This window comes from Mustela putorius, unplaced genomic scaffold (assembly GCF_011764305.1).
Source record: "Mustela putorius furo isolate JIRA1106 unplaced genomic scaffold, ASM1176430v1.1 tig00000281_pilon_pilon_pilon, whole genome shotgun sequence".
Taxonomy (NCBI): Eukaryota; Metazoa; Chordata; class Mammalia; order Carnivora; family Mustelidae; genus Mustela; species Mustela putorius.
The window spans coordinates 28,406,707-28,423,905 of record NW_025421343.1 but is presented as its reverse complement, the minus strand read 5'-3'; the positions used below and the strand labels follow the sequence as shown (position 1 = coordinate 28,423,905).

The 17,199-nt window shown below is 48.0% G+C and overlaps 1 protein-coding gene across 5 annotated transcripts in view; it reads left to right on the top strand.

Moving 5' to 3' along the window:
• Positions 1-17,199, top strand: part of CAPN13 (calpain 13) — an 83,263-nt gene that overhangs the window by 26,218 nt on the left and 39,846 nt on the right. For 4 of the 5 annotated variants that reach the window (XR_006606511.1, XM_004777895.3, XM_045079271.1 and 1 more), the window contains 5 exons: positions 2,807-2,885; positions 3,440-3,555; positions 8,159-8,295; positions 13,567-13,738; positions 14,609-14,683. Coding sequence is in view for 4 of the 5 variants with exons in the window: in XM_004777895.3 (XP_004777952.1) it covers positions 2,807-2,885; positions 3,440-3,555; positions 8,159-8,295; positions 13,567-13,738; positions 14,609-14,683 (579 nt within the window). In the remaining variant the exon portion in view is untranslated. Of the gene's footprint in view, positions 1-1,867; positions 2,020-2,806; positions 2,886-3,439; positions 3,556-8,158; positions 8,296-13,566; positions 13,739-14,608; positions 14,684-17,199 lie in introns of those variants that run through there. The other variant, XM_045079270.1, reaches the window with a different exon arrangement.

The window sequence follows — 17,199 nt, the reverse complement described above, 5'->3', positions numbered from 1 at the left end:
TTTGCCCCCAGACTTGCTACTGAATATTGATTTGCAGTAATTGCCACTTCATTTTCACAGCATTAGGATGTCCTTTTGCCCCTGATTAGTTACACTTTTTTAATTTAAATTTTTATCATTTTAGTGAGTCAGAGAAAGTTGTGGTGCATTTCTTAGAAGGATATAAATTATTTCTCCTTTAGCCCGTGTAAATGCTACTTTATATTAATAAATATCCTGATATGAAACCATCCTGGTATCCTAAATCAGTAGTGTGTGTGTGTAGGTGTGTTGTGCTTTCGCTGTCTCAGGCTATACTGGCTTCTTAAAATAAATGGTGGCCATGACTTTCTTTTTGCCTTCTTTCTTATATTGAAAATTTAAGTGACATAGGAATTGTCTATTCCCTGAAAGTTTGAGAGAATTCTGTAGGAAATCATACGCCTTTAGAAGCCTTTACAGAGCTGTTAGGGGTATATTCTTTATCATCTGAAAATACTATCATAAGGTTATTGATTATTTTTTCAGTTTATTTACAAACTGGACTCATTTTTGATCGTGTTCCTTTTAGTCAGAAAATCATCGCTCTTTTTAAATTCATTCATATAGAATTTTACATCATGTTTTTATACTGCTAAAACCTCATTTGTATTTCTAATTTTAGTTGGGTTTCTTTACCATCTTTGCCAAAGGTGGGGTCTATGTAAACCTTCTCCCCCAAATGGAATGAGTTATTTGCTTTCTTAATCTTGCTGTTTTTCTATATTAGAATTTGCTAACTGTCTCTTTTATCATTTTTTTCTGCCTATATTTGAGTCCCTTTTCATCCTTCTAGCATCTATGAATTGACTGTTTAATTCAGGTTTTTATTCTATCATGTTTAATAATGAATGCATTTGCGGCTCTGGGTTTGCCTCGGAGTATGGCCTTTTTAATTTTGCAAATATTACAGAAGAAGGGAATCAATATTTATTGACCATGTACCTTGTCTGATGTTCTGCTAAGTATTCACATCCTTCCTCATTTGTAAAATGGAAAGACTCCTGCTTTGCAAGGCTAATGGGAGACGGTGGGTGTATAAAGCCCCCGGACCCCAGCAAGGCAACCAGTGCCTCGATCGCGTCTCCATTTTGCACATGAGGAAACTGAGTCTCAGCAAAGTCAAGGGAGTTGTTCAAGGTTACTCAGAAAGAATGAGCGGCAGGATGCCACACCAGGTCTGTGTGAATGCCTCTCAGCACACCCATTCCCCCTCTGCAGTCCCTGACTGGAAACCAGTAACAAACAGCAGAGGAGAGATGGGACTATTGGCAGGTCAGGGAAGCTGAGCAAAGCTGTATTTGCTCCCAGTCCCAGGCCCAGTGGCCTCTGCTCTCTCTAATTCCCACCAGTGGAGAATCTTGAGCATCTGCTCCCTGACAGCAAACCCCAGAGAGACTTTCACTTCCATTTTGCAGGAGAAAAGGGGGGGGGCAGCTAGTAGAAGTGCCCCGAATTGTTTAGAACTGGGCAAGTTGCTCCCTCTCTGGCCCTGCAGTAGTCTGCCCTGCTCATTTGTGTTGGGGGAGTCCCCGCGTCTGCCCAGGCATGGGTATTCTCCCGGGGAGGGCTTGGAGCCCAGATGTAAGTAGATGGTGGGCACCTATGCATCTCCACCTGGGGAGGGTCTGGGCATGAGTGCATTTCCCCTGGGCTCTCCCAAGAGGCCAGTTTTTTGTACAGAAGACAGTGGGAGCATGTTCAGGGTGGGGCAAGCTGGGCTGAGGTGTTTGCAGACATGCACACCTTTGTTTGCCTTTTGGCATCCCCACCAGGAAACTGGCAGTTTATAAAGGGCTGGCAGGTGTCTCAAGGCACAGGGCTCTGCACATTCACGGCTGTTGAGGAAATAAATCCATTTCCACTTTGTGGCCCTGTTCTCTGGGGACTTATTTGTCAATGTGAGAAAAAATGATACAGGAACAATTACCAGAGTATGCAAATGCAAAATTATGCAGTGGAAATGCAAGAAGAGCCCCAGGCACAGAGAGGGCGCTGAAGGTAATCCTGCAGACTTCCAGTAGGGGAAAGCTGGGGAGTGCCTGGGGACCCTGGGCCCAAGCAAGTCCCTTCAGGAGCTCTCACAATCCTTGTGTCTCCTGAGAGTTCCTGCAGATTCTCCCCAGACATGGTAGCCCTGCAGGTCCCTCTGGCAAACCCCTTTCTAAGGCTGCCAGGGTCTCTGAGTGCCAGAATTCAGGACACGACTGGGCACGGTGTAACAGCATCCAAGACCAGGGATTGGGGGTCTTCCAGAATCAGTCTCTGAGTTAGCCAGGGAGTAGGCGAGGGTCTGAGTAACACGTCTTATATCTATCCTGTAGAGCACGTGGCTAGACTTGAACCTGGATCCCAGAAAGCCTATACTGACTTCTGAGAGGGGGCATTCCACTAGGAAAGTTTTATTATGCTTATAAAAGTGTCCTGTAATAAATATATCTCTTTTGGGCGGGTTCTTTATAACCTGTTACTAAAACACTGCTTGTTGGAACTGGGAGGGCTCTTTGATGTAAGGATCCCGAGTCCTTATTTATGTTCCTCTCCTCATGCATTTTGCTTATTGCATGTCTTGCCTGTCTAGTCAGTTACATGCGCCACCCCTTTGACACCTGCCTTGCTGAAAGCCATCAAACCAGAAGAATGAGGGAAACGTTCCTAACTCAGATTTTAGGCACCTATTTAAGAATTAACCTCTACCCCTCAAAGACAAAGTGAGTGATGTCTTAGGTACCACCTGGAGACACCGAGGAATGAAAGATGATCATGGCTTTTCTCCCTCTTGCCTAAGGATATATTAAACGGGAAATCAGAGCCTCACTTCATCTTGGAAGGTGCAAGCAGATTTGACATCCAACAAGGAGAAGCTGGTAAGGACTCAACAGCTTTGCTCCGGGCCCTGGAATAAGCAGGCTGCCTGAAGTCAGCCTCCAAGTAGGGAGAGACAAAGGGTGGTGCCTACCCAGACCTCAGAGTTCTACCCCAGCTTCTGAGGAGGCAAGAGCATCATCCTTGGTGCTGGTGTGGATGGACTGTTCACTCTGGCAACAACATATCCTAAAACTTCAGCTCTGGGCATCTCTGGCAGAATGAGAATCAGAGGCAGGTTGGCCCACCCGCCCTGCGGAAGCCTGGCTGGGTCTCTCCTCACTTTCCTCATCATTGACATTTCCATCCCTCGAGTCCCCTTTACCTTCGTTCCAGCCATGCCCACCTCCATCATCCCCACACCACTAAACCCCATCACCACCAGCTCCTTCTCTATCTTGTTTGGATCTGGCCCTAGTGAGACCTTCCCCAGTTCTCACCACTCAGATAGGGAAAAAAAAAAAAAAAGCATTATTCAGAAGGAGGCATATGGAGACCTGTGGAATGTGTGGGGTGGGGCTTCGGTAGAACTCTCATGGCTTACATTCCCTTGCAGGAGATTGCTGGTTCCTGGCAGCACTGGGCTCCTTGACTCTGAACCAGCAGCATCTGCAGAAGATCCTGATGGACCAAAGCTTTTCACACCAGTACGCAGGGATCTTCCGTTTCTGGGTATGTGCACTGCTGGGATGCTCCTTAGGTGGATGGGTTCTCTGAAAGCACAGGGAGGCGAGCATCTTGAACACCCTTGTGGTCTGCTAGCTTAAGATGGAAGAGTCACCTATGTGTTAATTACTTTGTCTCTCTCTATTAAAGGACTTGAGCTCAACATCTGGCAGCAGAGAGGAAGCATGAGAGTAAAAAATAAATGTTTTCATGTAAATAAATAGAAATGGCAGAAACAATTAGCAAAAAAAAAAAAAGTCATTAATCAAGAACCCTGTACATCATTGAGCCTTTGTCTCTGTTGATCCCTGTGCCATACATATTTTGCTATTTGGATTACAGGAGCTTTAGAATCAGATGCAACATCTGGTAGAATAAGTTTTCCTTCATTATTCTTTCCTCAAAAATATCTTGGTAATTCTTGCACATTTATTTTTCCATGAGAATATTAAAATTGTTGTGTCTAATTAAAAAGAGACGCCACTGTGATGCAGAGTGGAGCAGCACTAAATTTATGTACTAATTTGGAAACATCACATTTTTATTATTTTAATTATTCCTTCCCAGAAACGTGGTCTTTCTATCTATTTAGAACCTCAATAAAATGTTTTTAAGCCCTTCAATAAAATGTTATAGTTATGTTTCCATATTGGTGTGACAGCCTTCTCATTAAATATATACCCAAATATTTTACAATTTTGTAGCTAGTATGAATGAGATTTTCCCCCTTCATTTCTAACTAGATGTTGCTGACAAGAGGAAAGCTACTCCTTATTATATATTAAATGATATCTAACCACCTTACCAAGTTCCTTGATTAGTTTCATTTTTTGTATGTGTTTTTTTAATTAACTGATATTCTCTGCAAATAAAGATAATTTTGTCTCTATTTTTAATATTTCTAGAACTCTCTTTGCTCTGTTGTATTAGTTAGAGGGTCACAATCTTAAATAAGAATGACAAGAGCAAAGTCCTATGTTCTCCTGATTTTAGTGATGTTCTCTTCTGCTGTGCTATTTTTTTTGATGCACTGTGGGATTCAATTTGATAAAATTTTTATTAGAATTTTCACATCAATATCTTATATAGAATTGTTTTCTAGTTATTTTGACTATGTTGGAGTTAGGCTGGCTTTTTCCACTGTGTCCATTGACTTTTACATACCTCGATCTGAGATAATTTGAACAATTGGTTGTTAATCATTGCTTATCTGTTCTTTCAAAGTAAAACAGACAATAGTTAAATCATCTGGAACTACTTGTATTAATTGTAAGATAATATACTTTTGGTATTTGTTAAGTTTTGGTAGTAGAGTTTTAGATTATTTAAATTATGATCAGAGAATATATTCATAAAATCTCTACATTTGGGGGACTTATTAAGGTTTTATTGATGTCAATTCTACAACAGTTTTTGCAAATGCTTCATGGACATATGAGAATATCCGGTGGGCAAAAGTTTTACATGTGGACTCAAGCTTTCCAATTTGCAGATTGTTGTTTCTGCAATTAACTTTTTTTTTTTTATCTTGGCTTATTTTTTTTTGTCTGCTTGATTTAATCAAGTCCTAAAAGAGGTGAATTGAAGTTCTTCCCCAAAGCTATACCTTGGAGGGTTCCTCTTATGTTTTCAGATGTTTAGGCTTTAAACTTTTCCTGTTCTATTCTGTGATGCCTAAAGGTTTATGTTCTTGCTATCCTGTGGTTGGAGTAAAGTCCACACACTATCCCTCTTTTTTGTATTTAAGGTATTGGGCTTTGAATTCCTTTTTATCTGATATCCGCATTGCTACTTCAGCTTCCTGTCACTTATGTTTTCCTGTTACCTCTTTGTTCATCCTCAATTTCTCTGCCACCACATGTTTCTTATACAAAGCATATTTAAACCTCACCAGCCGCCATCACTGCTTTCACCCTTCATTCCCTTTTAAGATTTTTGTTCTAATTTCATCCTCGTTAAGTAAGTAGTTCCTTGAATGATTTCTTCCAGTCACATGGGTGTTTTTTGTTTGCTCTTACTTATGAATAATATGCCAGTTGGGTTTGGGATTCTTGGATCCCATTCCCTTTCCTCAAATATCTGTAAACTCTTCCTTTGTCTCCTAGTTCCAATGTTGCAAAAGAAAAATCCAATGCTAATCTACGCTCTTGGCTTTGTTTGCAACATGCTTTTTCAAACTGTGAGCTTAGGAGAGGTACTCTCTCTCCTTGGTGTTCAGAAATTTCTCTGGAATGTGTCCCAATGTGTGCCTTTTTGAAATTAATCTTGTCTGGAATTCAGTGAGCCCTCTCATTCTGAAGACCTACCTCCTTTTCCTGCTCAACTAAACATCCCTTCATTATCTCTGGGTGTCCTCCATTATTTTGATCTCTCTTCCTGAAGTTCAACTATTTGCATACTAGAGCTTCTAACAGGTTCCCGGGGGATGCTGATCCTGGTGGTCCAAGAAACTAAACAAGGAGTAAGCTAAAAGATACAAGGTTTACTGTTGGAGCTCACTTCAGCCTGCAAGTATTGGTAGTAACACATGGTTAGGAGAAACTGAGGCCCAGACGGAACTCTCTCTGCCCTTCTGAATGGTGAGAAATTTCCACAGTTCTCCAGAAAAAGCTGAGGTGTTGACTTCTATACATCTGTTCTCATCACTCTGAGCTTGGGTGCTACACTCTGGAAAGAATCCAATGCCCCCCAAAATAATAAAAATAAAAATTAAAATTAAATTAAAAAAAAAATCCAATGCCCAGGCAGCATGGCTGCTTTGCCCAAAACACTTCTGGCATCCCTCAGATGCGTGGGTGCTGACAAAATGGCACCAGCATGCCTCTTTGAGAGTCCAGACATTATTCATATGCCAGCCCTCCTCACCTAACGGGGTGAACCAGGAAATGCACATCGGTGGCCTCATTCTCGACCCGTTCTGGGAACAAGATCTTATCTGGTGCTCCCTTTGTATAAGGATAGCAAATTTGGTCAGCATTACTCATGTGGGAATACCGGGGTGGAGGGGACTTCTCAGTGAAAACCAACCAGAGGAGCTCATTCAAATCAGAACTCACTCATTCCTGATTGTCTGTGCTGCACCAGCCACTATCCTAGGTGCTGAACAAAGAAGCTAAGGAAAAATAGTTTCTCCGTTCAAAGCTGGATCTCACGTTCACCATCTCATCTGACCCCAATCATGGCCCTAGGAGGATGTTCTTTATCACCATTTGACAGATGAGAAACTGAGAACACAGAGAAACTGAGACTCAGAGAATTAAGTATCTTATGCAATATCCAGTTGTTCAGATAACTAAAGGGAAAACCAGGACTCAAGCACAGTTCCGGTGATTGGCCACTGTCTGCTACAATTTGCTATCCAGATCACACTGTTTTTCCAGTACTTTTCCAGTACTTTTCCCCACTTCTAGTTTTCCTTGGTATCTCAAAGATGTTTCCTGTTCTCCCTCCTGATAACACCCCTGTTGGCTCTTAACCTCACCTTTCTACACAATTGACTGCATTAGGGACCCAAATCACAGCTGTGCCAGAACCAGCTGCAGCGTACTGAGCTCATTAATGACCACAAAAACATCTTTGCTTGGTCTCCACTGACATCTCTGTCTCTGTCTCCAACTCTACTGAGAAAGTGCGTCCTCCGCTGGATGCAGTGGCCCAGCATCTGGGATATCCAGCTGTGGAAAAGGCCATGTGGATGGCTTCCCGTCACTCTCCAACAGATGAGAGATCACATCCACCCAGCTTTACTCTGAGCCCACCTGTCAGAGACTTGCCTTTATCAAGGCTCAGACCTGAAGCTAGAAGGCCAGCTGCTTATCCAGCACAGGGGAGACCAATGAAGAAACTCCAAAAGGCTGGCTTTGTTAGGAATTTTCCTCATTTGGTGATGTCCCCCGGTGAACCATTAAGAGCTGAACACTGAAGATTAAAGCGGTCTGTTTCGGAGAGGAACATCTGGTTCATTTGCACTCTTAGTGGTAGCGGCGCCACTCAGTTTCATTTCTGCTGCTCTGAAGGTTGGGCCAGCTTCACATGAGCTGAAGGGGGCCAGAGCGAGCCTGTCACTGCTCAGTCCTCCTGAGCAATCCTCATCATCCAGCCTTCAGGCCATCTGGGATGCCTTTCCTACCTCCTTGCCACCTGTTTAAGTCCTGCCTCTTCCTTCGAGGCTTTGGCTCCCAATAGGCTTTCCTCTCCCCTATGATGACACTCTGTATCTACCAGTCTCCTCATTATTCGGCATCTGTTCCGTCTATTGCCATTCTGTGCCCAAGGTATACCTGGAAAGTCTCTCATGTGTCTGAAGCTCCTAAAGGACTTGCCAAAGTGAAGCCAGAATTAGCAGCAAAGCGTAACTGAAACCCAAGTCTCTCTCTGCGCAGCCTGTCTTTTCCTTGACTCACTCGATCTGTGACTCATCTGTCCAGTGCAGTTGACATGCCTGGCCCCTGTCCACGGACCTGGGCCAGGACTTTGTTTTGGATAGAGTTTGTTGTGACACTGATGAGGTCATGTCATGACAGTGGTTATCATTTGGCATGGGCTGGGGGTCCAGAAAGCTCCCTTTGGCCCCGGTTCCACTAAGGCATATATTTCATCTCTCTTCCAGTTCTGGCAGTGTGGCCAGTGGGTGGAAGTGGTGGTTGATGATCGCCTGCCTATCCTGAAAACGGAGTACCTCTTTGTGCGTCCTCGCAGCAACAACCAAGAGTTCTGGCCCTGTCTGCTGGAGAAAGCTTATGCCAAGTAAGTGTAGCCCACCCCTCTGACCAGGGCCTCAGTGCTGCCTTGCCTGCTCCGCTGCTGGCCCTGATGGATGCGGCATAGCAGCTCGCCCTAGGATTTTTGGCAGCTCTCCATGCATGTGATGCCCTGGGAGCATCAGAGCCATTGCCACCGGGCTGGGCATCCCCCATAAAAAAATCACTGCCTGCAAGGCTGTGTTGGGGCCAAGGGAGGAACCCAGAGACACATAGCAAGGGGTGGGCAGGGCAGGACTGAACAGAGGTATGTACTAATAATGTTATTGCACGGGCTGGGATAAGAGCCCAGGTAAAATATAATAGCATCGCTGATGGTCAAAATCTGAGGGAAGGACAGAGAGAGAGAACATTCTTGACTTTCTGACTCACAGAGAGTCAGGCTGAGGTTGTATAGAGGACGGGGCATTGAGTGAGGCCTTGAAGGTTGGATAGAATTTCAGTAAGAAGAAAGGGGATGTGTTGGAGAGTTCTTCCCAACCATGGGATTGATTCAAGCAAAGACCTAGGGGCAAGACAGCTCAAAGTGAGGCCCGGCAGTTGGGGGCCGGTATGACTACTATGAGATGGTATCTGTGCTGGGGGTGGGGTAGGCAGTGCAGGTGTTGCTGGTTGCTCTATGGTCCAAGTGTCATGATGCAAGGACTACCTTCTAGTGTTAACAAGCTCAAGTTCACCCCAATTCATATGTTTTATTTAGACTCTTTGAGTTGCATGTATTCAGAAGATGTGTACTAAGTATTTAACCACAGGTCAGGCATGGTGCTTGGCACGGGGACAAAGATTCTGAGACTGGCTTAAGTAGGTGTGAGCAAGAGGATGTGTTAAGTGGAAATGGTCAATGTCACAGAGAACTGTGCAGGACACATCAGAGCTAGAAGTCAATGCTAAGAGACAAAGGGACCATCCCTTTCAGGAGAAAAGGGTATTAGTGGAGTATCACCAAATCAGGTTCTCTAAAGATCATTAACACCAACCAAATTTTACAGGACGGGAAGCCAAGACTCTCGGTAGTCACGTGATGGTGATCGCTAGCCTGAATCTGCTCTGGTTTTCAGTGATTTGCCCAGGGACATGATTTAGTAAGACTGAAGACCCTGCTGGGTCCAGTCCTGGGCCCGAAGGATGTTAAAAACCCCATAGACCATGCTAGCACTCCAGTCCCTGTCCTTCTAGAGATCATGATCTGAACATCCATGTATCTCGAGAGCTCTTTTTTTTTTTTTTTCCGTTCTGTCTGTTGAGCCTATTTGTAGAAAACTAAAGCTATTGCTCATTTCCAGTGTCAAGAAGAGCTGTTCATTAGCATTTGAGAAGGAAGCCTAGCTAGCAGGCCAGGTTGTTGAACCGATCCATATGTTCGGGGAGGTTAATTTGCTTCTAAGCTACTTACCCAAACACTGCCATTTCTTTCCAGTATGGATTCAGCTCTCACTACTTCAGGGCTTCGGTTTTTTGTTTTTTTTTTTTTTTTCCTTCTGTGAAAAGGGGAGCGTGCCAGTTCACTTGGAGAATTAGAAACCTCGTGGAATGAAATGATGACTTTGACCCCATTTTGTTAACAGTCGACCTAAAGCCATCATTCAGCTTGAAAAGAAAATGGGAAACTGGACCCGGAATCCACATTCCACCGCCTAAAGAAATCTAGTGGAGGATAAAATGTTTCAAACTAGTAAGCTGTTTAAAAGCTTTCCCCTCTATCCGAAGAAGGGAACCATAGAATGAAGGAGTGAGTGCAATGGAATGAGAGCTCTCAGGGTTAGAAGGGGGCTCTGTCAGCCTCAACTCCTGCCTCCTCCTTTGAAAGATGAAGAAACTGATATATGCAGAGCACCCCAAGGTCATGTGGTGTTTGGGACCAAGCTGGGATGAGAACCGTTCCCCTCGCCCCAGGTTTTTCCATCATCCCTTAATGCTGTCAGTTTTATGTTAAAAAGATTTGTGTTCTTGCTTCTTTGGAACTCAGAGTCAGGCACAAACATGGAGAACCCCTCCATCCCTATGGAGATGACCAGCCTCCCCACCCACCAATGTATGCCAATGAACACATGCATCCCAAACTTTCAACTCTCCTGGCAACTGGGAAGTCTGGAAATGAATTGGTTGGGTCTGTCAGATCTACATCAGCCCGTTTTCACACACCCCTCCTCCAGAGGACTAACATAGGAGATCGCAGGACAACATCTGTCAGGTTGCGTATCACCCTGCACAGAATCTGGGCAATTAAGAATCCCAGCATTTTAGTGTCCTTTCGGATTCTGATGTAGACGTCTGAATTCTTCCCTCTTTCTTCGCATAGCTGGGCAGATAGACACTTCCCCCAAATGAGGCCGCAGCCCAGAGATGAGAACAAGGCATCTCCGAATTCCTGGGCTCAGGTGACAAGGTATAGTGACAGGTGTGGTGAACACAGTTGTCTCTATCTTTCCTTCCCTTTCTGTTTCCTGTCAGCAAAGGGGGCTAAGAATAGCTGCCATGTTCCTGAAGCATCAGCAGGATTTGTGAGCTCATGTTTGTGAAGCAGAGAGATAGCTCCTTGTCAAATACCCAGCTGCTGCTGAGACAGGTTTGTGGGCATCGTGGAGAGATGGCGAGAGAGAGGCTGCTGGCCTTCCCCATGCATTGGGTCTCTCTGTGGCAACTGTGGGGTGCTGTGAATCCAGGACCTCAGACGGTGCCCCCAGACACTGAGGCAGTGGGCCTGAAGTTGCCGAGCCAGGTCCTGGCTCTTTTCTGGAATGCCTCCAGGGCTGCCCTCTTGAAATCTAGGGAGGGCCCCTAAGTGCCTCACCAAGAAGGGGCTCTTACAGTTGGGGATGTCATGCTGGTGGGCTCCGGAATGGGTTCCAGAACCCCAGTCTTTGTGAACTTCGGCAATGCCCCTCCTACTCTAGGACGAGAGCCAGAATAACCTGTGGGAAATCAGGAGTCAGACGTTCAGACCCAATTGGGCATGACCATTATCAAAGGCAGGCTTTGCCTTTGACTAAGTAAATTACCCCAGAGATAAGAGTCAGTCAGGGCATAACCCTAAGTCAGGGAGAGGGAAAGACAGGAAGATAAGATTTAGAACCAGTTTTTTTTTTTTTTTTTTTTTTTTTGGTTAAAGATTTTTATTTATTTTTTATTTGACAGAGATCACAAGTAGGCAGAGAATCAGGCAGAGAGAGAGAGAGAGGAGGAAGCAGGCTCCCTGCTAAGCAGAGAGCCCCATGTGGGGCTCGATCTCAGGACTCTGGGATCATGACCTGAGCCAAAGCAGAGGCTTTAACCCACAGCCACCCAGGCGCCCCTAGAACCAGTTTTAAAAACAAGCTGAGATCAACCTGTCACATGGCAGTTTCTGCAGAATGGCCTTTTGTGTATCCTTAGCTTCCTGTTATAAAGGACTTATAAGCATTCGTGGCATTTGTGCCTGGGTGGTTGTCCTGCTTTCAGTGGCTATTTGACCTATATTTGCTGACATGAATTTATGTGACTGCTGGGCGGTGCCCAGGAGGAGAAAGTGGCAGGGGTGGGACTATGGGAGAAAGGACTGAGGGGCCCCAGGAACCTACCCAGTCCACCTCGCTGTTCTCAGGGGAAAGACCCAGAAGGGAGGGTCGCAGGCCACCTAGAGGAGCCGCAGGGAGGAACTCGAGCCCAGAGCCCCACAGGATTTGCGTTACCAGAAAGTAAGCCCTGATCAGAGCTTCCCTACTGCCCCTGGCCTGTGAGGGGCACAGCCTTGGCTGGGGCCAGATGAGAAGGTCACAGATGAGAAGCCTGAGTGACTGCGGCAGTGGTGGGGAGGACTCCTGCTGGGCAGGATGACTCCAGGGGGCAGAGTCTTCTCCCTGTCTGGCCTCAGATTCAGATCTTCATGGGTTTCCCCTGTCTGAATCTTGGGGTTCCCTGGGAGCCTTTCCAGTTCACCCCGCTGACAGGAACTTAAAAACAAATCTGCTGTTGTCTGGCCCTGCATCAGTGGTCAGCATAGCCTCTCTCCTGGGAGCACCATCACAAGATCCTGGTCCGCCATGCTCTTCCGGCTCCGGGGATCCTTCCTGCCTGGAACACACGCCCCGCTGGCGTTACCCGCATAAACTCAGCTCAGACCTGTGCCCCTCCGAGAGCCCCCCAGACCGACAGGCAGTTCCTCTTTGCTCCAAGAGGATCCACATGCTTTCAGAGCAAATAGATCCTCAAGGGATGCGAAGAAACTAGATGAGTTATTCTAAGGAGAGTGTCCCTGTGGCAGGGTGCCGTTGGGAAGGAGCGACAAGTGCAGGCAGGAGCAGGGGGAGCGTCGATCTGCTGTGCCCAACAGGGACAGCCACGAGCCCACCCCCTGTGAGCCACACGTGCCAGGACCAGCATACCCGCCACAGCCGCCCGTGGAGGTGGGGACTGTCCAGTGCCCCTTCCCTTGCTGGCCAAGGGAGCCATAGAACATCTCAGCCTCCCGCCTATGACTGGGAGCTCATGAGAGGGGAAAGCGGGAGCTGAACCGGAGCAGTTTGGCTCTTGAATCTGGGATCTCTCAGCCACCCTAGAGGGGAGCAGAAACCTCACGCAAGAGTGGGAAGAGGTGCGGTAGAGGACACAGATGAGGTTCCACGTGGCTTGCTTGGACCATGTATTAGGTCCATGTGTTAGGTAAGACTTGTCCTCCCCTTCGTTACCTTCAGGACAGTCGCCTGGCCCCCCTGACCGTCCTGGGATGAGGGGGTTAGTTCTGAGAGCAGACGATCTGGATCACGCTTTGCACTGCAAAACAGAGGCTGCTCGTGGCCACAGTGGGCACCAGGCTGTTGGCTGAGCTCTTGGAGGGGAGGTCTTGCCCACCTTTGAACACTCCGTGCCTAGCACGGGACCCCTCACACAGCAAGGATTTGTCACTATTGTTAAGCAGAACAGGAAACAGTGGATATTCATCATCCTAATATCCGATGTCTATTAAGGGCTTGCCACGTGCAAGGTCAGGCAGCTCAACACGTGGAGAGGTTGGGATTCGACCTCTGGCCTGAGGCTCCAGCACCTGCACTCCTAACCCCTGCACGATACTGCTGCTTATGGGGCTGCCCAGCCCCAGGAGACCAGGGGAAGGACAGCGGCAGAACCTTCATCCAGGCGAATAGGTGGCAGGTGGCCATGGTCCGGAGCTGGACTGGGCGATCCTTCACTGGGCGATACGCAGCGATCAGGTGTGCAAGCTCTCTTCCCGGAGTGTCTCAACAAAGGCCTTAGAGGGGCTGACATGACTTCTCTCTTCTAGGTTCCATGGGTCCTATGCCAACCTGCACTACGGCTTCCTCCCTGACGCCCTGGTGGACCTCACAGGAGGAGTGGTCACCAACATCGACCTGAACCTTTCTTCTGACCTGGTGATGATGGTGAAGACAGCGGCCAAGGCAGGCTCCCTGATTACCTGCGCCACGCTGGCCGAGGTGAGCAGACTCGACTCCTCATCCAGGAGTATCTAACCACCAGCCAGTTCAGCTAGTAAGGGGCATGGTCAAGCGGGCGCCATGGGGCGCTGGCACTATGCCTGATGCCATCCTCACAGCAGCCCTCCCTCTGAGACAGAAGGCTGCAGAATTCACTTACAGAAGAGGAGATGGGCTCAGAGAGGCTGAGGAAAACTCTCAGCCTCACACAGCCAGTAAGTAGCTGAGCTGGGTTCGAATGCTTATGGCCTGACCCTGCGGCCTTTGCCTAGCACAGCCGTGTGACCAGGCATAATGGGGTCTGGAGGGACTGGGCAGCCCTTTGATTCTCACTGGCTCCAAGGGTGGCATCCCAAGGTCAGTATGTCCTATTCTGAAAAGCTAGGATGACCCTCCAAATTATTTTGGAGTCTATTCTGAGACAGCCAGCTCCTTATCCATGAGAATATTTCCTGCGCTCTCTAAACATGTGGGTTTTGGGTGACACCCCCAATCTGAAACACCCCCCCAAAACTAGCATGCACTTTAGTTTCTCACAGTGTATGGCTGCTGGGTGTTCCGGGCTCCTACAAGACACCCAGCAGTCATGTTTTGTGCTGCGTGTCATTAAGGAGGAGGGACTAGAGGAGGAAGCAGTCCACATTGGCCTTGGGACTCTGGGGTTCTGCAGAAACGGGGTAGTCTCCGGAGGTATGACACGTGTGGGGCCTCAACCACCCAGCAGCCTACAAACCCGGTCCCTGTAGAAAAGACTCCCAAGAGCCTGTGCCTTTCCAGTGCCACAGTTTAGCTGCTGATTGAACCGTGCTTCTCTGTTCCTCTGAGGAACCTGTGAATGTGTAATGCTTGGTCTGCTTTCCTCCTCTGAAGCCGACAGGTGTGGCCAGGAGCCTGAAGAATGGCCTGGTGAGTCAGCACGCGTACACCGTGACTGGAGCCCAGCGGGTAAGTCTCCCGTGGGGAGTATCTGGCTTTCTTATTCCTCAAAACAGGAGTCAGCATCCCACGCCTTCAGCAGGCCCCCACCTGGCCTCATTCCTTCCACTCATCCAGAAATTCTGGTGCCCAGCATCTTCCTCCCCCAGGGACCCACCAGAGCTCTTGGGGTCCTTGTGCTGATCACAGATGGGCTGAGTGTCCCGCTAGACTGTGGGGTTAGCCCAGAAAAAAAAGAAGAAAGAACCACCCAGACGACTAGGGCAAGCCCTGGAAGGGTTTTGTTGGTTATGTATCAGCTAAACTGCTACCACGGAGGCCCTCCAAAAAAACAGGGGCTTAAATAAGATAAAGTTCATCGCTATCTCAGGGAAGCAGGTAAACCCAGAGCTGATAGCTGTTAGGTGACTCCGCCGTCGGCAACATGGGTTCTCGCTGTGAGCCCAGGGCAGCTGCTCCGAGGACGGCCACCTTCTATCCAGGGAAAGCAAAAGAAGCCAGGGGATGCTTCTATATTCACATGGAAGGCACCCATCAGAAAACACACACACCATGTCGTCTCAGACCCCATTACTCCGAACTTAGTCACGTGCCACACGGAGGCCCAAGGGAGTCTGGGAAACATCCTGTCTAGACTTTATTCCCATGGAAGAGGGCAGGACAGCTGTTGGCGGACAGCGCTCCCCCTTGATGCAAGCATGGACCTGGGGTAGACAAAAGTGTATGTGATCACTGTGTGCCGTGTCACTCGGTCCTGACAACATGACTGACGTGCAGCCTCCTCCTTTCCTAAGTGAGAAGCCAAAGCCCGAGAGGGGAAGGTCAGGGTCAACACAGCTACTTAAAAATGCTGGGCCTGGACACCAACTGTGTGGTAACCGTGCTTTCTGGCCTTGAGACAATATCCCACACAGGTTCTCTGTCTCTATTTCCCACCACTCTTGAGGTCTAATCATGTCCTTGAGGCCCTGAGAGGCCATCCCAAGCTCCAGGGTACACTTTCCACAGATGTTTATGACCATAGAATGCCGAGCGATCGCGCGCTGTTTCTGGCATGGGTTCTCCTCTTTGCCTTCCTTCTCTCTGTATCAGTCTGTCTCCCGTTTAGTGACCCCAGGACACTTGCTCTGTCGTTTTGTGTCTTGGTGAGTTTTCCACAAAATAGAGACATATCTTCTGTCTCCTGTTTTTGTCCTTAAGGAAATGCATCACAAAATGCTTTCCTCTGCACAGTACCTGGGAGACAGTAGGCACCTAATAAATGCTCATGAGATTATGGAGGAGTGCGCTTGCGTGAGTGGGTAAACGTGTCCCTCTGTGGCCTGTGAAGATGACGTCACTGAACCTCTGCGTCCATCACAGAATGGAGGGGAGGCGCTCAGAACACATTGCCCGTGAGCAAGGAAGAGATCACCCTGATTAAGCAGGGAGGACCCCAGTCACAGTGGCCCCAGATTCTCCTCCTCCAAATGCTCCCAAGCCCGTCTCAGAATTCTCCACGGGCGCAGCCAGTGCCATCATTGCACCAGGCCCCACAGGGACACGCCGCTTCCCACGACTCCCGTCCCAGATGTGCAAAGACCAGGCTAGGGATGACAGATTGGTTTCCTTGTGTGTCAGCCTCGATCCATTGACAATGCTGCTCGGATGACTCTGTCGACGAGACTCTGGCACTGCTTCCAGATTTGGGGAAAGAGCAGTGATCGATGTGTGATCTGTGCTGGAACAAAGGAGCCGTGGCACCGGTGTGATGTCTCCGCCCTTCCTGGGAAAGGCCCTTTATATAATGAGACATCCCTTGGTTTTAATCTGCCATGAGCCCTGAAACCACTTCTCCTAGGACTAATCATTCACAACTGTGGGACTAGCGTTTAAGGGAATACATCGGAGGAAATAATCATCCTGAACTAGATAACCTGCATCAACTCTTCCCTGGGGGGACCCTTTCTGAGAGCGTGGCCACGGCCAGGGGTACAGTGAGTGGCCAGGAGAGGTGAAGCAAGAGTGAGTTCTCAAAGGTTGTCATGACCTTGGCCTTGAGTGTGACCCCTGAACCTCTCTGCCAAGGCCCAGGAACTCGACTTCGTTGAAGATTTCTCCTCCCAAACAAGGAGGTCACAACTGACCTCAAGTGCTCAGATTAAACCAGCCCATAAATGCAGTGTGTTTCTTAATCTGCTTATCCTCCTCTGGGCAGGACACAGACAGGAAGATGAATGAAATTGGCATATTTTATTACGCACCTAGCGCGGGCGGTGACTCCCCTGGGCGAGGGGGTAAGGGTTTATCTGCATGCCTCATTGAGCCCTGCTTACAGCTCCTTCACTTGCTGGCTGTTCTTCTCCCCTGTGCCCATCTTAGCCCCGACTTTGGTGGGCACTAAGGGTGGCTCATTAAGCTTTTTGGGCCACCGGGCAACCATTTCTCACATCCCTGCTCCGTTAATAAATCTACTGGGTGTGAGACCTGGAGTGCCTGGGGGTAGGGAACCCCGGGTCTGTGCCAGGACCCCCGCCCAATCCCAT